General features: G+C 49.5%; 1 protein-coding gene across 2 annotated transcripts in view; it reads right to left on the bottom strand.

Annotated features, from left to right (window-relative positions):
* The window catches only part of NPEPPS (aminopeptidase puromycin sensitive), a 58,292-nt gene extending 36,706 nt beyond the window's left edge, over window positions 1-21,586 (bottom strand). The window contains exon 1 of one of the 2 annotated variants that reach the window (XM_066586937.1): window positions 21,530-21,586. In XM_066586937.1, coding sequence (XP_066443034.1) covers window positions 21,530-21,571 — 42 coding nt within the window. In that variant the 5' untranslated portion in view covers window positions 21,572-21,586. Of the gene's footprint in view, window positions 1-10,296; window positions 10,558-21,529 lie in introns of those variants that run through there. The other variant, XM_066586936.1, reaches the window with a different exon arrangement.
* Between the last annotated feature and the right edge of the window lie 914 nt (window positions 21,587-22,500).

Genomic DNA, 22,500 nt, shown 5'->3' with positions numbered 1-22,500 from the left:
CAACAGGATCTGTACGGATCCAGGAAAATATTCCCTCAACACCCCAAAGTGTGCAACACCACAGATTTTCCAACCAGGTTTCATTCTCTTTTGCCAAAACGGACATTTTTTTCTCTTTGGCACAGTTTGGCGTCGGTGGCGATTTATAACATTGGTCAGATGTTCCAAACAAGCTGAAGAGGAACATTTTGCAGCCCTACAAGCCTCCCTAATGTACAGAGGTGGTTTCTTTCTGCACCCTACTACCAGCATGCTTCACTTCATTGGCTTGAGAAAGGCGTTACTTTGACACCGAAACGCGTTGCCTTTTATTGATTCCACAATCGGTGGATCAAAAATAAATCTTGGATTTTACCCAGTACACCGGTGTGCACCCTCGTCAGTGATTGGAGTCAGCACTTCAAGGAGGGGGCTTCTGTACTATACACCCCCCCTCCTGTCTAGTAAGTGTCTTTCTTATACCACTATTCACCTTTATGCTTATCGCTAAGGATAAAGAGTACCCACACATATAACACAAGTACCACGTAGCGCGGTGACATTTTTTCTAACATCATTGTGTTATATACTACTACCAGGATGAAGGGCAGCCATATTAGTGCGCCCGATTGGGGGCATACTAGGGGCAATCCATTATACACTGAAGCCTCACTGCGTTAGGACCAGCTTACGATGAGTAACGCGCTACCACGTGATGACCGCGTCACCATCTGCCCTCCGATAGTGTGCTGACCTCTTCTGCGCAGCACGAGGCAACATTTAGGGAAATGTGATGACTTAAGGGACTGACCGCGGTCAGATTGCTGGTGCCCGCAGTAACATAGTATGTTAGGCTGAAGGGAGACCATGTCCATCCAGTTCAGCCAATTTCCACCCCTTGTGTATCCAGAGGAAGGCAAAAAAAACAAAAAAAGTAATGCAGCAACCAATTTAGCCCCTTTTGGAGGAAAAAAAAAAATTCCTTCCCGACTCTATAATGGCAGTCAGAATAACCAACGAATCAACATTTGAAAGTTCCTACCCGACTCCAAGACCCGGATTACCAACCCTGCTGGTCACCTAATGTCTATATCCTGTAATAGGTGCCAGTATTCAGAAAACAATCCAACTTGTTGGCTGTTCCCGAATCATGATATCAAGAATATACCAAGACTGGTTGAACCCGGACAGACATCTGACAGAAGACCACGCAGGGGAAGGCCATGTGTGATTGATCCTAGAGGCGAGCGTTGGGTGGCACATCTGGTATTTCAGCAATGACATGCCACTGTGGACCGACTGACCCACCAGTATAACAGCAGGGAAGTTACACTGGGCGGCTCAATATCTGAAGACCAGCAATGATGACCCAACAAAGAGGTCAATGGACCTGAGACACAGGGGAGAATGTCGCCTGGAGTGAGGAGTCCCGTTCCTGCAGAACCATACGAATGGTTGGGTCCCCGTCTGGTGTCAACAGCATGAAGCTGTATCCCATGGGAGCACGTTTGGGGTTTAACATGCCAGTTGTGTCATGGTCTGGAAGCGTTTTCCTGGCATGGCCTGGAAACTTTGGCGAGCTTACCCCAATCCTTGAATGGTGAACACTATCCTCAGGAAGTCTTCCCCGACCACAGCGCAGTCTTTCAACAGGACAAAGCTCCAGGTCATCGAGGTCAGATCACTAGGGAGTGGTTGGAGGAACACAACTAATTCTTCACGCTGCCTTGGACCCCAAACTCGCTGGACTGTAACCCCATTGAACAGGTTTGGGATTTGCCAAAAAGGGCTGTGGGATCTGCTCCTACTTATCCGCTAAATGTGCGCCAATGAAACTACTGCGGCGGGCATGGGGCGAGTTGAACATGGAGGATGTTCCACCTTGAGGAATCTGTTCTTCAAGGTCTCAAGGCTCTCATTGCCCAAAAAGCGGGATGAACCTGTTATTCAGTAGGCGTTACTCGTGACCGCTGTGTATAATGACCTGTCAGAAGAGGTGCTGGGCATATATTAGTAATGCAGAACAGCTGGGTATGGCAGGTACCGAGGCGTCATGCAGTCATTTCGTGAACAAAACCAGAATATCTCCAATCTCTTTCCATGAATTAAGGGAACATAATCTGCTGACTGGCATCTGCGGGCAATGACAAAGTATCCCTTGGGTCTGTGCCAATTTGGTTTCTGCAGGTAATACAATTTCCTATTGTTTGCCCGTTGCCCTCTACAACGGGTAGAACCACTTCCGCACTTCATTAGCAGGAAGCTACCTACACAAAGCGCTCTCCGTCAGATATTGTATGCCGGCCAATGATTATATCGCTAGGGGTCAGGAGTGCCAGTCTTTCACATCTCTATGGCTCCGTTCGCACCGAGGCTGCGGTTTCTGACGCGTTCGGGTTTTGTCATTAGCGGTATAATAGCTTTGCAGATTGGATTACAATAGAAGCTCATTGAAGTCAAAGTGAACTTTAAAAGGGGTTCACAAATACTACTGATGACCTATCCCGGGGACGGCTGATCCAGAGTCGATCGGCTGGGGTCCACCGCTCGGGACCTTGGGTGATCAGCTGATTGGGAGCCCGCTGTCAGTGCCACAATAGACAGCGCCGTATGGAGCGGTGTTCGACTTCACGCCTGTATAGTGGCCGGCGCTGGTAATTGCAGCTGTCATTGATTTTATTGAGACCCCAGCCTATAATTACCACCGCCGGCCTCTACATAAGGACTAAAGCCAACGGCTTCCGCTATGACCACTGACAGCGGGCGTCTCATCAGCTGATCACGAGGGGTCCCGAGCAAAACCGCATTAGTCGAGCCTCCTTTTTCCCCTGTGTAACCAGCAAGAATCCCTGTGGGCATACAACAAAGCTCCTATATACCTTCTTGTAAACGGCAGTCGTGTATACCATGGGTGATTGGATATATATATCACTTATATCGCTGCGTACCAGCAGGTCTAGACAGAAGCCAGAAGCAACATCATCCCAGAATGCCTTTATACTCCTGATTATATACGGCATTTATATGGTTTACCTAGAAAGCAAAATGCTGTTGGGCGTCAGATGAGACCTTCACTTCAGAGCGCTTTCATACTACATTACGGCCGTACCCCATTACCTGATGGGCACACAATCCAGTAGGGGGCATACTATGGTACACAGGAGGCATTACCTCAAACTCAACATTTTAGGGAGCAAATACAATTTTTAGTTATGTTATATAGCGTGCCCTGCAGCTCTCCTAACAGGGCAGCTCCAACGGCGCCCGCCGCGTACAGCAGGGCGGTTATAATACCACTATGTTTCGTACAAGAATATAGCTATTACCGGATAATACTGCCCCACTACATACAAGAATGTAACCACGCAGCGCAGCGGTACTAAAGCAGCTGCCCTCTTCCGGGGCACAGCGTAGCGGTACTAAAGCAGCTGCCCTCTTCCGGGGCACAGCGTAGCGGTACTAAAGCAGCTGCCCTCTTCCGGGGCACAGCGTAGCGGTACTAAAGCAGCTGCCCTCTTCCGGGGCACAGCGTAGCGGTACTAAAGCAGCTGCCCTCTTCCGGGGCACAGCGTAGCGGTACTAAAGCAGCTGCCCTCTTCCGGGGCACAGCGTAGCGGTACTAAAGCAGCTGCCCTCTTCCGGGGCACAGCGTAGCGGTACTAAAGCAGCTGCCCTCTTCCGGGGCACAGCGTAGCGGTACTAAAGCAGCTGCCCTCTTCCGGGGCACAGCGTAGCGGTACTAAAGCAGCTGCCCTCTTCCGGGGCACAGCGTAGCGGTACTAAAGCAGCTGCCCTCTTCCGGGGCACAGCGTAGCGGTACTAAAGCAGCTGCCCTCTTCCGGGGCACAGCGTAGCGGTACTAAAGCAGCTGCCCTCTTCCGGGGCACAGCGTAGCGGTACTAAAGCAGCTGCCCTCTTCCGGGGCACAGCGTAGCGGTACTAAAGCAGCTGCCCTCTTCCGGGGCACAGCGTAGCGGTACTAAAGCAGCTGCCCTCTTCCGGGGCACAGCGTAGCGGTACTAAAGCAGCTGCCCTCTTCCGGGGCACAGCGTAGCGGTACTAAAGCAGCTGCCCTCTTCCGGGGCACAGCGTAGCGGTACTAAAGCAGCTGCCCTCTTCCGGGGCACAGCGTAGCGGTACTAAAGCAGCTGCCCTCTTCCGGGGCACAGCGTAGCGGTACTAAAGCAGCTGCCCTCTTCCGGGGCACAGCGTAGCGGTACTAAAGCAGCTGCCCTCTTCCGGGGCACAGCGTAGCGGTACTAAAGCAGCTGCCCTCTTCCGGGGCACAGCGTAGCGGTACTAAAGCAGCTGCCCTCTTCCGGGGCACAGCGTAGCGGTACTAAAGCAGCTGCCCTCTTCCGGGGCACAGCGTAGCGGTACTAAAGCAGCTGCCCTCTTCCGGGGCACAGCGTAGCGGTACTAAAGCAGCTGCCCTCTTCCGGGGCACAGCGTAGCGGTACTAAAGCAGCTGCCCTCTTCCGGGGCACAGCGTAGCGGTACTAAAGCAGCTGCCCTCTTCCGGGGCACAGCGTAGCGGTACTAAAGCAGCTGCCCTCTTCCGGGGCACAGCGTAGCGGTACTAAAGCAGCTGCCCTCTTCCGGGGCACAGCGTAGCGGTACTAAAGCAGCTGCCCTCTTCCGGGGCACAGCGTAGCGGTACTAAAGCAGCTGCACTCTTGGGCGCAGCGTAGCGGTAGAAGCCCCGTCAACCCCAGGACCAAAGTAACAGTAACCAAGCCGCTCAACTCCCCCAAAGAAATAACTTCCTACATGCATGCAGCAGTCACAAGAGGCCAAAAGAAGCCTCCAAAAAGAGGTGGCTTGCATTTTGGGGACAGGGCTCTAAGAACATATGCTGGATACAGAGCCAATTCTACATGTATGACAGCTAGCGGTGCACCACAGCAGCATGGCTGGTCGCAAATGGCAACAAGACTAAAATGTCGCCATTTGCAAATTCATGGTCGCATTAGCACACTTTTGTTTGCCACCTGGAGCCCTGCTATTTTTTGGGGTGGTACATCTATATACAACTGTATACTGCCATATGATGACTGCATCGCCCCGTATTCAGAACCCTCTCACCCCTATGTAACTAAGCATCAGAACGCTGTATGGGTCTTCATAGGACTTGGAAATCTCACAAAGAAAATACAAGCTAGAACTACTCATTATGACATAATTACCCGCCATTAACCATAAGTATGTAGGTAAAGTTCTCAGCACCCAACCATCATCATTATAGGGTTTCCACAAGGCTCTGGCACGGACCCAACGCACCGTGTCAACAAGAGTTTACTATGACATAAAATGGAAAGGTTTTACTCCCCCCGTTGCCTTAATTACAGCCGTGATACCTGAAATACCGGGAGCACCAGCCGTACGGGGCACGAGCCCAAATATCACACCCAGCGGTCCGAGCAGGAGGACATGGGAAGAACATTAACTGTACACGGGGCCTCGTATTCACTGCCTGGAAGGAGATCAATGGACTCAAGTCAGGAAGGAAAAAGCTTATTAGACGAAGAGGAAAAGCCGGCACGTGACGGCCGCACAACGATCTGTCCGGGCGATCCGCTGGGACCAGCTACTCAGACATTTGACTTTTTGTGGTGGACGGCGCCACTTTCCAGAGACCTTCGAGACTGGTTGATGGTCTTTCGGATATCAAAAGTGACCTGAAAGTAACCGCCGCTTCCTGTTAAAGCGCTCACAGCGAACACGCCGCTTGCAGGCAGCGGGTTATCAAGGAGATGGATAAAGCCCTGTATGAAAAGATTGTCATTTACCGATCCAATCGCTGCTAAAAGCCCATGTAGATGACGATGACGAGGTCAACGATCACAACTTTGATCGCTCATTCTCAATTATTGCCCAGTGTAAACATGTGCGACGGGCAGCCGACGAAGGCGGGTTTGTCAGTGCGACTCTTGCGTTTGTGCGTGAGTGATCACACTAACGAAGATTGCTCCATGTGAACGGAGCTAAACGGGGGTTGATCAACTCACTCAAGATCGGTGGAGGAAACCTCAGCAATCTCAGATATGCGGATGATACAACCTTGCAGGAGATCAGGAACAACGAATACAAAGTTGGAGGAAGTGAAGAAGCAGAGCTGTACTTTATCATCGAGACGACCAGATCATGACAGCCGGTAACGGTACAGGGAAAGTCAAAACCAAAAATTAAGACGTCAAAACAGTTCAAGACTTCCTTTGGATCGAAAAACTGACCGCAATGAAAATCAGGACCCAAAATACAACCGTGAATCGCGCTAGTCGCAATGTTCAGAATGGGTAAGGTATGGACCAACAAGGACGTAAGCATGGCAGCGAAACGCCGGAGAGTCAACGCAATCATCTTCCCAATCACAGCTGCGAAAGTCGGACGCAGAAGAAAAAAATGGACAGAAAGAAGGTTGATGACTTTGAACTTTGGTGCTGGAGGAGGAAACTCCTACGAATTCCATGGATCGCCAAGATCACGAACTAAACAGTCCTAGACCGCATCAGCCCAAAATTATGAAAGACAGACTTCGGCCATATAACGCAAGGTAATTTATTAGAAGCATCGATAATACTTGAAGCCATCAGCGGCAAAAGACGGCGCTGGCTTGATGCTACTAACATAAGGAAATACCACAAACTGGGGGCTGGGTAGAAAAATGGCAAATGAAGTTCAATGTGGATAAATGCCTTCCTCTGGATCAACAGGGGGGGGGGGGGGGGGGGCAGGCTGAACTGGGTGGACATTTGTTTTTTTTCAGCCTGGCATACTATGTTACTAAGTTCTGATTCTTGCTTTTGTTAGGATAGTGTATGTATCAGCGGTTCCTGCCATGGCAGACCTAACCTCTATATACCCTACGATTGCTAGGATTATACCCAGCCTGCTCACCATTGGTTTCAGGAACTGACATCAAAATCAGAAACATGGTGGCACCAAAATTAAACACGATTTCTCCATCCCCAGAAGATGCTTTAATGACATTATGGCTTTTGGTCTCACTGATCATGAATGGTTGTGAAGGCAGATCTGCAGTGAAAGAACCCCTCCTACATATAGTACATACATATCGGCGCTGCCTCTGGACTCTTCTGCCAGGAAGGACCCTGCGGGGCCGGCCGTGGAGTCAGAGTTTAGTAATATGGGTTGGGTTTGTTACTTTTCACATGCCAACAGAAATGAATCAGAAGTGCCCGGTGTTATTACTAGGAGGGATGGCTGCCATCCGGTAGTAGGGGCTGTAGTATACAGACACACCTATGATTGGCTGCTACATGTTCAACCACTAATTACACTCTTGGCGGGGAGCCGCCACCTCTTGTCACGCTGCCCATTCCATATTGATGAGTCTCCTCGTACAAGAGCGTACGGATAGTTTTCCAAAACGTAAAACCGTGTGAAGTGCGGACAGAGAATAACGGAGCAGAAGAGCCACGGCGCAAAACAATCTCTCAAGTCGGAGTGTACTAAAGCCTTAAAGGGTCCCCCAAGACTGAGGGGGGGGGTTCCATTGATGACCTATCCACAGCCTAGGTCATCCACAGATGATCGCAGGGATCTTGGATTCCCGATGCCGCTGTCAGCACGGACAGCGCAGAAAGCAGACTGGGCAGCAGCCTGGGGGGGTATTGCAGGCACGGCTCCCAATGAGTTCAATGGAGCTTGTGGATAGGTCATCAATAGATAAAAAAAAAAACAAAGTCCTGGACAACCCCTTTAAAGTAAAAAGCTGGCCAGTCCCGGATCCGCATCTACCGTTCTCCCCGCCGCACCGGTGTACACCCAGCAGTCAGGCTGTATACGGATCGCTGCAGCCAATCACAGTGCACTGCAAAGACCAGCAATCCCCCTTAGAGTGCAGAATGTGACAAAAAAGCATCCCGCCCCCAGAAGAAATCGTCGTTTTACTGCAAAACCCGGCATGCGGCTCCATCTCAGGCAGATATACAAATGATGAGCGTTGTGGAGTGATTATATGAACGGTCTTACCCAAGACCCTAAAAGTGGTCCCCTCTTTATAAGAGGCTCTCGGAGGCTCCTTGTGTGTAGTGACCTCTTCTTCCGCTTGTAGAGCTTGTGGACCACTAGACGCCTCTACGACGCAGAGGAGAGAGGTTTCACACCTGCACACCACCACTTGGGGGCACCGTTCTGGTGATCACTTATTTAGGAGCTACCCTGTGGATAGGCGACAGAGGTGTACAGTAGGAAATCCTCTTCGGGGTGCGTTCTGGCATAGCTGATTTTCTGCAGACTGTCGCAGATTCTGCTGGGGATCTGCAGCCGATTTCACGCTTTCAACTGAATTCGAATTGAAATGATGAAATGTGCTGCGGGGCGGCGCTAGAGTTCGCATCATCCGCTACGTGGGAACGCACCCCTAAGCCTTGGGCTGCTATCAGAGACCGGAGGGTAAGGGCTTGCAGTGTATGCCGTTACCTGCTACATTTGCTGACATTCTGCACATCCCTCCCGGTACGGTCACGTGCCAGGCTGTACGGTAAATCCTCCCATACAGTGCCAACTGCAGACATCAGCTGAATCCGAGTCACCCTTACATCAGCCCTCTGGAGAAGCCGCTCACAAGGGTCAGAAGGATCGGTGTCTGCGCTGTCAGCCCCCCAAGCTCCTCGTCGCCCTGCAGGCACCCCTATACATGACTTGTTACCTACCTCAATCACTGTACCCGTACCCAGTAGGGCTAGAATCAGGGCGACCCTACACCCGCAGACCTGGGCATTTACAGCACTCACTTGCTTCACCATATTTACGCATCCCCCCGACGTCATTCATCACCAGTTCACATGATGATAGGTGATAAATGTATGATGTTTATGGGATAAACACTTTAAAGGGGGTGTCTGGTATTTTTACTATTGATGACCTACCTTCAGGATACGTCATCAATAGTAAATTGGCAGCATCCACCGCTCCGGACTCCAGCTGATCCCAAGACCAGCTGTCAGCACGGACAGCGCCGTCCGTATTGCAGTGGCCTGAATTAGTACTGCAGTTGCAGCTCTCATTGAGTTCCATAGGAGCTGCCCCTGAAGTACCAATTACTGCAATGTTGATAATTAAGGGGCTAATTCAGACATTTACTACTGATGACCTATTCTCAGGAGGTCACACATCAGGGTCCACTGCTGATGCCAAGACCCGCTGTCAGTGTGGATAGCGCTGTGCATATTGCAGTGGACTGCCTTAGTACTGCAGGCTGCTGTAAGGTTTCCAGCACTGTTTGTAACGGCAGTGGGGGCTGATCGGCAGGGATCCCTATGGGCAGACCCCCTCTAATCAACTACTGATGACCTACCCCGAGGCTAGCTTACAAGTAGTTAGAGGGGTATTCTGGGTATTTACTATTGAGGATGACCTATCCTGAGGTTGGATTACTAATAGTTGATGGGCGGGGGTCCGCCATTGGGATCCCTGACAGTCAGCCGATCCTCTGGTCCATTGTCAACACATCAGTGCTCAGAGACAGAATTAGGAAGTCCTCCATTGAAGTCAGTGGGAGGGATGCCTTCTATCACACTTCCGCTCTGACCACTTAGAGGAGCTGTGCGTGCAATAGCCGTCCATTATACTTCCAGCCCTGACCACCGATGCAGACATCCTGATCAGCTGAGCCATGGAGACCCCCAGCAGTGCCCCCCGCCGATCCTGAGGCTAGGTCACCAATAGGAAAACCCCAAATCCTGGACGGCCCGTGTAACGCTGCATGGCCATTCCAAGCGTGCGGCCCGTGCCCCCTGAAAACTGTAGAAAAGACCCAACAGAGTAAGAAGAGTCAAGACGCAATACAGTAACAACTGATAAAACACCCCGATATCGGGACGGCCCGCGGTCTGCCTGCGATTATTAATGCAACCTCTGCCGGCCGTCCAAGGGGGCCAAATTTAACCCTTATAAAGAAAGAAAAAGAAAAAACAACATGGAGCAAAGAAGAGCGGCGGCACCGATGTAATTATCAGTCAGAGCGGCGACCGGCTGACACGGGGAGACTCCCTGCCTGGACTACTAACTTGGGCTAAAGTCCACAGAGGGATCAGGGTGCATTGTGGAAGCTGCAAGAGGGATCCACCGGATCCTGTGAGCATGACGGGAGGGGGACCTCAATAAGGTAACCGGCCCACCATAATCTGAAGGAGCGGGTGGCTGATAACAGAGGAAAACAGAGGCTTCAGTGCAACTACAGAGACTACAAGCAGTTCGCCAATGCAGATTGTCCCCAGCAGGCCGCCATACAGTAACACATCCACAGCACTACATCCACATCAGTGCCTCCTCCGCCCCCCGCCGTTATACCTCCACAGCGGCCTCCAGTTTCCCCTCGAAGGTGAAGTCTATGAGGTCGGGCTTGAGACACAGCCCATAGTTGACGGGCCTCACGTCGGCGGGGAGACGCTCGAAAGGTCTGCGGTCCGGCATGATAGGAACAGAAGCCCCCGGGTCCTGTCACACACACAGAGGGAGGAGGAGAAAGAGCCGCTGACCGGACCAGTAACCGAGCGACGAGACCCGAGCAACGACTGACTGAACGAACGAAGGGGGCGGAGCCGCGCAAATACACGACGTCACCGCGTCAAGCACTCCGGCTCCAACCGCAGAGCGCCCCTCCTACCGCGCGAGGCACACCCCGCCAAGTCTAGCTCCGCCTACGGGAGGACGAGAGAGCAGGGGAGGTAGCCCCGCCCACTGCGCTAGACACTGCCTGCCCACCTAACGCCAGGCCACGCCTCTCACTTAGGGCTCTGGGGATATGAGCCACGCCCTTCTATTACGTCATGTCACATGCCAGCGGCTCAACGGTTGTCATGCTGGTGCTTTATAGCCGCGGCAGATGTCATTGCGGGAGCAGTCACTGCTAGCAAAACCGCATCCCGACCGCGCCGTGTGACTGCCTCTTCAGGGAGGGGGCAGCATGTGGGGCGCTGAGCAGTTGGCACCTTCTCTGGCATGCAGTGCTAATCAGTCATTGCTCTGGGTAGACAGAAACAGGCCACATGACGGCTTATTGGTGATGCCTTTCGTGGCGTAGTGTGAGCCGTAATAACGGCGTGCTGTTTTTACAATATATTTACAACGCATTTGCGCAAAAAAAATAATTAAAAATTGCGAACGGTATTGCAAATTAATTTGTTCTTACGAAAGTGGGCGTGGCCTCTCTATCCACGTTGTTTCTATAAACGTTTTAACCCTTTCCAATCCACTGTCTGACGTCTGAAGACATTCTAATTTGAAGGCTGTACAGCTCCGATATCGGAAGACATCCGGCAGGGTATTCTTACTGTAGATTACTGGCCGCTTTGTTGTCGGGGGCCTCTCCAGCATGTCCCATACCACAGTACTGGCTCTAGCCAGCAGATGGCGCCATTGTATAATAGCAGAAAGAGAGAACTCCCTAGGAAACCCTGAATCCAAAATTGGATTGCAAAGGGTTAAACATTTGTATTTTTTTCTGGGATTACATTCTTTATAAGGCTGCGAATCCAGACGCTCGGCCGCTCCGTGTAGAAATCACCTCAGTGCGCCAATTTTGAGCAGAGTTTAAGAAATTCTCGTTTTTGGCGCATCCACATGAATTTTGGGGTATGCAGCATAAATTGTGGCGCATCTCAGCTTCTTATGCCTCCTCTGCGGTTACCTGGCCAGCGTCCGTCTTTCGTAAACTTTGCCAAAATTTGGTGCATTTCAAAAATTTTGGCACATCTACTCTTTTTACCGGTGCATCTAAATGTTGACCACATTTAGGAGCGCCGTTCACCTTTTTCATAAATACGGCGTAGTTTACATCCATCGGGAACTAGTATGGAATCGGCGCAAATTACGCCTTTACTGATAAGTAAGCCCCATCATCTTGTGATGTCACAATAGTTTGCCTGACTGAAATAGTTATGATGTCACAGTAGTTCCCTCATGGACAAACAGTTGTGATGTCACAACAGATAATTTGCTTTTCATGTCACAGTGGCTTACCTGATGTCAGAGTTGTTCCCACATCGACAAACAGTTGTGATGTCACAATAGTTTACCTGACTGCAACATCTGTGATGTCACAGCAGCTCCCTCATGGACAAACAGTTGGAATGTCACAAAAATTACCCGAATGAAACCCGCTTGTGATGTCATGGTAGCTTCTGTCACAGAAATCCACCTGTGATGTCACAGCTGCTCACGTCACAGAAACACAATAGTGATGTCACAGCAGTTCCCTCATGGACAAACGGTTGTGATGTCACAAAAATTACCTGACTGAAACTTGCTTGTGATGTCATAGAGGCTTATATAACAGAAATACACTTGTTATTTCACAACAGATCCCTCATGGAATAACAGTTGTGATGTCACAGCAGTTACCTGCCTCAAATTCACTTGCCATGTCACAATACCTGACTGAAACAGTTGTGATGTCACAGCTGCTCACCTCAGTTCCCTCATGGACAAATAGTTGTGATGTCATACATGATTATCTGACTGAAACCCACTTGTGATTTCACAGTGGTGTAGTTGACGGAAATAGACTTGTGATGTCACAGCAGTTCTCTCATGGACAAACAGTTGCGATGTCACAACGCTTTACCTGACCAGTACAGCTGTGATGTCACACAGTTCCCACATGGAAAAACATTTGGGATGTCACAAAGGATTACCTGAGTGAAACTTGCCTGTGATGTCACGGTGGCTTATGTAACAGAAATACTGCATGCTTGTGATGGCACAGTCGATCATCTGACAAAAACACAATTGTGATGTCATAGCAGATTCATCACGGGCAACCAGTATTTTTACTTCTTACTAGACAAACCAACTTGAGTCATCACAGCAGTTGTCAACGCAGTTGTGATGTCACAGACGTTTCCTCATAGAATCACACTTGTGATGTCACATTATCTCCACTGAGTAAAACCCACTTGTGATGTCACTGTTGCTTCCCCGGGGCAGACACATGCACAAGAAGAAAATTGTGCATTTTCTTAAGGCAGGAGTGGGCCCTCCCCCCTAGTGATTAGTGGGGTCTCAGCACACGGACTCTGACAATCCCAACCTCTGCCGTGCATACTACTTCTGCATTAATGTCTATGGGACTGCCATACAGTACTACCGTATTACTTGTCTGCCTCCGGTCATAGTGTGCTGGCGTGACCCCCTGATGATCAGTGAGGGTCCCAGCAGTTCAGGGCTAGTGTTAGAAGGGGCAAACTGGGCAGTTGCCCAGAGCCCACATCCCCAAAGGGGCTCCCTGCTTCAGTGCTGCTGCCCATCTGTGGAAATGAGCAGACAGGCACTGACAGCCTCCATTCATCTACCTCGTTATTGACAGCTCACGCTGGCACAGTGCGGCTAGGTGCATACACATACCCAACACCTACTCTGCCCTGAAGCAACGGGGAGCAGGTGGAGTCGGGTATATGTATGTACAAACGTACCTGCTGTGTTAGCGTGACCTGTCAGTAATAAGGTACCGCAGTTTCAGGGACAGCAGCATTGTAATAAGGGCCTGGGGCTTTGAACTGCAAAGTAAAGGGTCTATCTGAAAGGGTTTAACCCTTTCTAATCCAATTTATATCCTGGTTTTCCTAGGGGGCTTACTCTTTTTCTGCCGTTATACAATGGCGCTATCTGCTGGCTAAAGCCAGTACTGCATGAGGTGACACATTGGATAGGCTCTGACAGCAGAGAGGCTGGCAATATACAGTAAGAGAACCCCAAACGGACGTCTTCCAACATCGGAGCTGTACAGCCTTAAATCATAATGTCTTTAGACGGCAGACAGTGGATTTAAAAGGGTTAAAGGGGTTGTCCCGCGCCGAAACGGGTTTTTTTTTTCAACCCCCCCCCCCCCCCCCCGTTCGGCGCGAGACAACCCCGATGCAGGGGTTAAAAAAGAACACCGGACAGCGCTTACCTGAATCCCCGCGCTCCGGTGACTTCTTACTTACCCGGTGAAGATGGCCGCCGGCATCTTCTCCCTCGGTGGACCGCAGGGCTTCTGTGCGGTCCATTGCCGATTCCAGCCTCCTGATTGGCTGGAATCGGCACGTGACGGGGCGGAGCTACATGGAGCCCCATTCAGAAAAGCAGAAGACCCAGACTGCGCAAGCGCGTCTAATTTGGCCATTAGATGGCGAAAATTAGACGGCAACCATGGAGACGAGGACGCCAGCAACGGAGCAGGTAAGTGAATAACTTCTGTATGGCTCATAATTAATGCACAATGTACATTACAAAGTGCATTATTATGGCCATACAGAAGTGTATAGACCCACTTGCTGCCGCGGGACAACCCCTTTAAGGGACACTATTACTTTGTGGGGGCACACGCAGGGCATTTTTACTTTGTGCACAGAAGGACATCTTTACTTTGTGGGGCATAAAGGGGATACAGAGGGGTGCCTTTACTTTAAGGAGGAAACAGTGGGCATTTGTACTTTGTGGCAGCACAGAGCGGAAATATTAGTTTGTGGGTGCACTATTGCCTTGTGGGGGTACAGAGGGCACTATTACTTTATGGAGGCATGTACAGAGGACGCTATTATTTTGTGAGAACACAGAGGGCACTATTACTTTGTGTAGGCGCACACAGAAAGGCCCTATTACTGTCACATCCGACCTGAAGCGTAATGCACACCACACACAAGTGGATGTGAATAGAAGGGCAATGCACACAATGGGCACTGAAACAGACTGAACAGTAAATGGGACTTGCAAGCAGACATCCAACAGTGGCTGACAAACACCAAAACACTTACCTGGGATACCAACACACATGAGCAGATGGAATAGCTAAAGTATGTACGAGGTATTAGTTCGTATTTGGGCCAAGATACTTAAAGGGGTTTTGTCTAGAGATGAGCGAGCGTACTTGCTAAGGGCAAATACTCGAGTGAGTACCTGCGAGTAGCTGCCCGCTCGTCTCAAAAGATTCGGGTGCCGGCGGGGCTGAGTGGTGAGTTGTGGGAGTGAGCAGGGGGGAGAGAGACAGAGATCTTCCCCCCCCCCCCCCTCCGTTCCTCCCCGCTCTCCACCGCCGCTCCCTGCCCCCCGCCAGCACCCGAATCTTTTGAGACGAGCGGGCAGGTACTCGCAAAAGGCAATAGTTGCTCGAGTATTTGCCCTTAGCGAGTACGCTCGCTCATCTCTAGTTTTGTCATAAAAAACAAAAATGTAATACTGACTTTCTCCTCCACAGGCAGTCTACTTACCACATCTTCTCATTGCTGATCTTCTGCAGTGCCCCGGGTCAGCTCACTGCTTGGCGGCCGGCTTGTTATGAAGCTTACATTCCTCACATTCTTCTTCCGGCAGGTCAGTGAAGGTCACGTTCCTGTGACATAGTGTTCAATGCCTAGGAAGAAATGCTGATCTAGTGCCGAGACAGCTCGCATGAGCAGCCTCTAAAGTAGATCGGCACTCCCCCTGCTGGCCTGTGAGCTGTGACGTAATGGTAATGTAACATACATTGGCTGGCAGGAAGAAGACTGCCTGTGAATGTACGAAACCTCACAGGAAGCAGAAGAATCAGCCAGTTGGAGGTGAGGTGACTACAGGAGACGATAGGGGAGATGAAGATCTGGTAACTAGACCGATGAGGAAGAATAGGTGAGTATAGAATTTTTTTTTTTAATGACAGAACCCCTTTAAGCTCCCGAACCCACAACAAGGCTCCTCGTCTCGTGAGTCCCTACTCTCACAAGACAACTTAAACTGCAGGGAGTCCTGCCTGCAAGCGAGGCAATTGTCCCAATAGGGACAGCCCCACGCTGGAACCCAGGGGCCTGGCTCACCATAGATGGTAAATGGCATACAAGCTGAACAGGACGCTGTTCACACTAACAGACAAGGGAATTCCACCCAGAACCTCGTGCATGTAGCAACACTAAGCAACATATGCATGACCAAACACCAGGGTACTGATAGGGAATGAGGAGAAAGATAAATGACCAGCGCCCTCCAGCCAGAGTGGCCGACATTTATGTGCAGCAGACTGGTGGTGATTGGCTGACTGGAGAAATACACACCCAGCCAGGTCAAACATCCCACACCTGTGGAACTGTGCTCCTCGAAACCTGTAGAACTATGACCCCATGTCCACGGGCACACACGGTTTTCACCCGTGCCTGCAGCCATGAGGCCTAAAAAGACATTTTCTTACCTATCTGGCTGCCGTGCGGGTCTTCTCATTTGCGGATGGATCTTCTGTCTTCTGCACGGTGGATACGTCCAGGTGTGCGGGCAACATACCCCATGCATGCGGCGTGTTGTTCTTTTTTTTTGATCTTCTGCTTCCCGTGGATCTATAGCACGGCTGCAGTGTCAGCTGCGTCTGTGCCGCAGGTCAGACGGCTTCCATCGATTTCAATGGAAGCCGTCCGTGCGGGAATCCACAGAAAACAGAGCATGCTGCTTTTTCTCTCCTGCGCGTGCGATCCACATGCTGGGAAAAAATGACATCCGCAGGTATTTAATTACCTGCGGATGCCCAATGATTCCCTATGGGCATATTGAACTGCGGATCGCTCGCGTGGGAGACATGCGCAGATTTGCTAAATGAATTATGCCCGTGGACATGAGGCCTACAGGTCCCAGGAGCACAATATAACAATGACTTTGTGGAGGCACAGGAGGTACTATTACTTTGTTGGGGCACAGAGCGCACCATTACTTTGTATGGCCAAAGTGGGACGTGATTACTTTATAGGGGCACAGAGCGGGCACTATTCTTTTGTGAAGGCACAGAACAGAAGAGCACTATGACACTGTGAGGCCATTATTACTTTATGGGAGGCAAGAATGGGAATTATAACTATGTTGGGGATAAAGGGAGGTATTATTGTCTGGGGGCACAGAGGAAGGCACTATTAGTCTTGTGACAGGCACTATTCCATTGTGGGCACCAAAGAGGAGCAATATTACTGTGTGAAGCATTGAGAGGAGCATTGCAAGTAATGGCAGTATGTGGAAAGTGTGCAGAGATGGGACATGGCTAGAAGAAGTCTTCATGGTAGTCTGGGACCAGAATGAGAAGAAAAAGAAAAGAATGAGTCTTATCAGAGAGGACATCTCCTGTAATCACTGAAAGTAAGTGCACTGTAAACACTACCACTAGAGATAACTACACCGTAAGCACTATCAGTATGTGGAGTCAGTATCTGACTATTATATGACAACTGCATTACTTAGCGGTATACTAGAACACTGATCAATAAAGTGACCGAAGGTCAGATACGACTGAACAGAAATTCATCATCAGAGCTGAGCCTCTGTGTCTGAGCCTACCCAGTCATAAAAGTTAATATATACATAATATAGTAATTTAAAAAATCTCTATTTTAGTTGTCATTTTTATGTGTCCAAAAAAGACTTGAACTTGCGAAAGTATAATGCAATATTATACAGTACTGTATTAGAACAGACATTCTAAACCATTGATAGCCTACCCTCAGGATAGGTCATCAATAGCAAACTGACGCAGGTCCGCCACCCAGGACCACCGCCAATCAGCTGTTCTCTTGGCCAGTGTGCTTTGTTTACTTAGCTGATTTCTGCAGGAAGCAGACAGCTCCATTCCTACTGCAGTGGCCAGACTTGGTATTGCACACCAAGTTCCTATTGAAATTAATGACCTGTAATAACAAGCCTGGCCACTACAGCGGGAATGGAGCTGACTGCTTATTACAGAATCTTTGGCAAGGTCGATAAGGTGAGGGCATATCCTGGCTATGGGGATACCTAATGAACACTGCAGTGATGTTGTAAGTTCTAATGGCCCCTGTAAGCTGAGAACGCCATCGTAAGAGTGAGGATTGGTCCTCCAGCGAGGTGCTGGCTCTACCTATCCTCAGTTATTGCAATGCAGCTGCTGGGAGTAGTAGTACAATTCCTGTAGGCTCAGTAATGTATAGCTTTGGGGGCTAAAGCAATATCACAGTGGTAGAACCCAACTGCTCCTTGATACCTTCCCCGAGTGATAAATGGATGTCCTCAGTATGCGCTTACATTCCCATCCTTCCCCTTCTGCTGTCAGATGTAGGGCTTAGCACGGACTTGACTGCCTCCCCGGGGTGCGTGTATTTTCGGCAGAGGTGATATCGCACTGTGTAAATTACATGTTATTCTAGGAGCGAGTGAGAAGAGCAGACAGCAGGGAGATCTGATGAACCTCACTAACCGCTGGCAGAGGAGACACTTTCTTTGGGTCTGTATGGATATAGGTTATTAGCGCTGCATTGATTTTTCTTTTTGTTGGTGCCGCACGGACTGCAGGAAGTAGCGCCAACCACGCTGCGGTCTCGTTCACACATAGCTGGATGGTTGAGTACAAACCCATGCTGCTCTAGAAATCACGTTAGGGCCCATTCACACGGGTCTATTTTATGTCTGTTTTTTTTACGACAGCACACGGACACATTAAAGTAAATTGGCGCATTCAGACATACAGATTTTGTGTGAACTAATGTCATGCATAAAATAAAATTGAAGCATGTCCTATTTTAGTGTATATGCACGGACCAAGATGGCCCATGAAAATCTATGAGAGTATGAAGATGTAACGAACACGGATGTTTCATGCGTGTGCGCTGCATTCTTTAGTCATGCAGCCGGGAGATGGTGAGAAACAATTGTGACATCAGTTGGGCCTTTTTGCGTTTTCTTTTGCGCATGTGAAAAATAGATGGCACATAGACATTAAACATGCATGCGCAATAAAACGCATGCAACGCACACAGACACGTGCAGTGAAACCTGTGTGTTTTTACAGAATGAGGGCTTAAACAGACGGGCGTGATTTGGTCCCGTTAGGCGGCTGTAATAATCACGGCTGCATAATGGGATGAAATGAGTCCATTCTTGGGCGTTAATACTGCGCCTGAGAAAAGATAGGACTTGCAATAACACTACGTGCGAAAAAAGATAGGGCAGGACCTATCTTCCCACTTTTTTTTCAGACTCTTGGGGGATAGCACAGAGTTTGAATGGTCCGAGAAAAAAACTCCCAAACCCCAGTTCGTACGCAAATACACTCCGTAGTTGCGCATATGCCCATCTGAAGAAGCCCGGAACGAGCCCTTATTGTCAGGACAATAGCCTAAAAACTATAGAAGTGCCCGACAGTCATCCCAGCAATGGTTGCTCCTGTGCTCAGTGAATAGAGGTGGAGCAGGCCAGGGATTGTTCTGGCCGCCCGCCTCCATGTACAGTAAACAGGCAGTCGTTCATAGATGTGTGACTGCCTGTTCACGCGGGCTGATCACCATTTGATTTTTTTATACCTGCAAGTTCAGAATGACAAACGAATTATCATTCGCCATTCAGATTGTGCAGACGTTTACACTGAGCAATTATCCTCCAGTTTCTTGCTATCCAGCGAGAATCAGAAAGATAATGGTTCAGTGTGGAAGGACCATTAGTCAGTCAGTGATATCTTCTAGGATGAACACAATGTAAGGCCAGCTTCACGCGGGCGTACTTATTCGTTGCGCAGTGAAGAGAACCCATTGATTTCATTGAGTTTTTTCACGTGTATTTTTCCTGTGCATTTCGGTTGCTCTAATCTCTTTTATTCTATTGGTGCACCAAAAGTCCCCTAGAAGTCAATAGGGATGCGCAAAATCGTGTGTAATACGCTAGGAGATGCTTGAAAAAGAACACATCTGGAACTGATTAGACTAATTAACCCTTTCAATGGTTGGGAGCATCAATGTTTTTTTGGCATATGCCTCACGCACACAAAAAATACAGTAAAATACGCAAATAAGGGCACAAAAAAGCAATGTTTGTTCTGCAAAAACATGGTGCTCATGTGTGCACAAATACGCATACGCTCATGTGAAGCCGGCCTAAATATGATCAAAGCCTACAGAATATGGTTCCTTCACTGTCCCCCATCCATTCTCTTCTGCGCCGTGCTGTTCCTTGCCTGCAGTCACAGCTCTTCAATCTTCCCATGTTTTTGCGATTGACTTCTTGATGTCAAATATCCGTCTCCCTCAGTTTTTATTCCTGTGCCTTAGGAGTGTCAGAATGTGAAGATGCTGCCTAGATAGCCGGAGGGGGTGGAGGTGGGGGGCCATGCCCCTGGATGTAATGCAGAAGGGGTGGAAAACTAAACTTTGTAACTACAATGCAGATATTTAGTTTCAGGTTCTGTAAATAGAAACCTGTTATCTGCTCTGCACATATCTGCACTGCTGTGCTGTCAGTGAATAGATTATGAGAGTCAGAAGCAGATACACATAGCTGTGTGGAAAAACAGGATTTGGGCATCTTGACCAACCGGTCTGCTGCTAAACGTAATTTTATATGCAATGCTTTACAGCTAATGATCATCCCTAGAAAGTGCAGATATTCAGGAATACTTTGGGGGTTAGTTTCATGTAATAATCATGTATTATTGCACCATTATCATTAATACTGTACATCAGGGGTGTCAAACTCATTTTCACCGAGGGCCACATCAGGTTTTTGGTGAACTTCAAAGGGCCGATTATAAGACAGTACAGTAAGGGCTCGTTCACACCAGCGTATTTGCGTACATAATATGCAGAGAACAGAAGCCATTGATGTCAATGAGTTCATTCACATGATGTATATTCTCACACAGCATGACCTATATTGTTTCAAACTACGCACCCCGATAGGCCATTGAAGTGAATGGGCCGCGCAAATACGTGGTGAATGCGCAGGAAGCCTATGTATTCAATGCATATTTGCGCACCGTCTCAGTCGGCCAATCTGCGTTCTTTTCTGCGTGCCCAAATACGCAGGCATAAGCGATTTTCGATTGCACAAATACGTAGCGTATTTGTGCGACCGAAATGCAATTACGCCCGTGTGAACGAGCCCTAATAGTGACCCCCATAGTGGTCGCAGTAGTAATAGTGACTCTGATAGTGGCCCCAGTAAAAATATTGACTCCCACAGTAGACCAGTTAGTAATAGCGATCCCCACAGTGGCCCCAGTAGTAATAGCGACCCCTACAGTAATATTACTCCCTCCCAGCAGCAATATTACCCACTCCCAGCAACAATATTAACCCCCACACACAGCAACATTAACCCCCACCAGCAATATTAACCCCTCCCCCCTGCACCAATATTAACCCCCTCCCAGCAACAGTATTAACCCCCACCCACCCAGCAGCAATATTAACACCCCCCCCCCCCCTCCTCCCCTTCCCAACCCGGCAGCAATATTAACCCCCTGCCAGCAACAATATTAACCCCCTCCCAGCAGCAATATTAACCCCCACCAGCAATATTACCACCCCACCCGACCCCCGCAGCAATATTAACCCCCTGCCAGCAACAATATTCACCCCCACCAGCAATATTACCACCCCACCCGACCCCCGCAGCAATATTAACCCCCTGCCAGCAACAATTTAACCCCCACCCCCACCCCCCAACACACCAGCAATATTAACTCCCTCAGCCCCGGCAGCAATCAGCATTATTAACCTTCTCCCAGCAACAACAATATTAACCCTCACCCCCCAGCAGCAATATTAACTTCCCCCTTCCCCAGCCATGTGCTTACCTCCACGATCCGAGGAGGAACGGTGCTGAGCCCGGGTGGCATATGAACTTTTCCCACAAGACTTCTGCACTATTGAGCAATTCCAGCAACCTGATTGGTTGTTTGGGGAATCAGCCAACCCAGACAACCAATCAGGTTGCTGGAATTGCTGACTAGTGCAGAAGTCTTGTGGGAAAAGTTCATATGCGTCCGGGTGTGCACTGACATCAGTGAGCAGCACGGCACGCTTCCTCCCTGAGTCCTCTCCTGCGGAACTGAAGAGCAGGGGACTCAGGGGAGAAGGGATCAGCGCTGTCAGTGTGATTACCAGCGGGGAGCTGCGGCACCCCAGCTGGTAATCACTACAGTGGTGAGCGGCCGTCGGCACGCCGCGGGCCACATAACACAAGGCAGCGGGCCGGATTCGGCCCGCGGGCCTTGTGTTTGACACATGTGCTGTACATCATTCCTCCATTGCATTAGGCATGAATATGCGATACATAGAGGATGCTCATATAAGAAGTCAAAATGCTCCCCTTTTCCTGTACCCTGGTACAGACCACCGCACCCCTCCCCATACTTCCCATTACTTGTTTATTACCATTTTGTCTATTCGATAATGATACAATGTGACTTCCATGGACAGTATACCTTTAGGATTGGATTTGCGGTTGCTGTGATCGTACGGTCCTCGGTAAATGTGGGCATTGATGGGCATGAAGTTTTTAATTTTTCGTCACACCAACAGGTACAAATGGCGTATTCCGCGAGTGGAAGAAGAATCACAGCATGCTGTACTTTAACGCAGATTCCGCGTGGATGGCCTCCATTGATGTCAATAGATGAGTGCAAACCATAGCCCAGACGCAATTAACATTGCATATAAGTAACGGGATCGCTCGAAATTATTAGGAGACCAGACAGAGATCAGCCTGAGATCTTTCATCCAGCTTTTCTGTTGTTTGGCTCCATGAATGGAGCTGAGCAACAGA

The sequence above is a fragment of the Eleutherodactylus coqui genome, chromosome 13 (genome assembly GCF_035609145.1).
Source record: "Eleutherodactylus coqui strain aEleCoq1 chromosome 13, aEleCoq1.hap1, whole genome shotgun sequence".
Lineage (NCBI taxonomy): Eukaryota > Metazoa > Chordata > Amphibia > Anura > Eleutherodactylidae > Eleutherodactylus > Eleutherodactylus coqui.
This window is presented reverse-complemented; position numbering and strand designations above follow the sequence as displayed.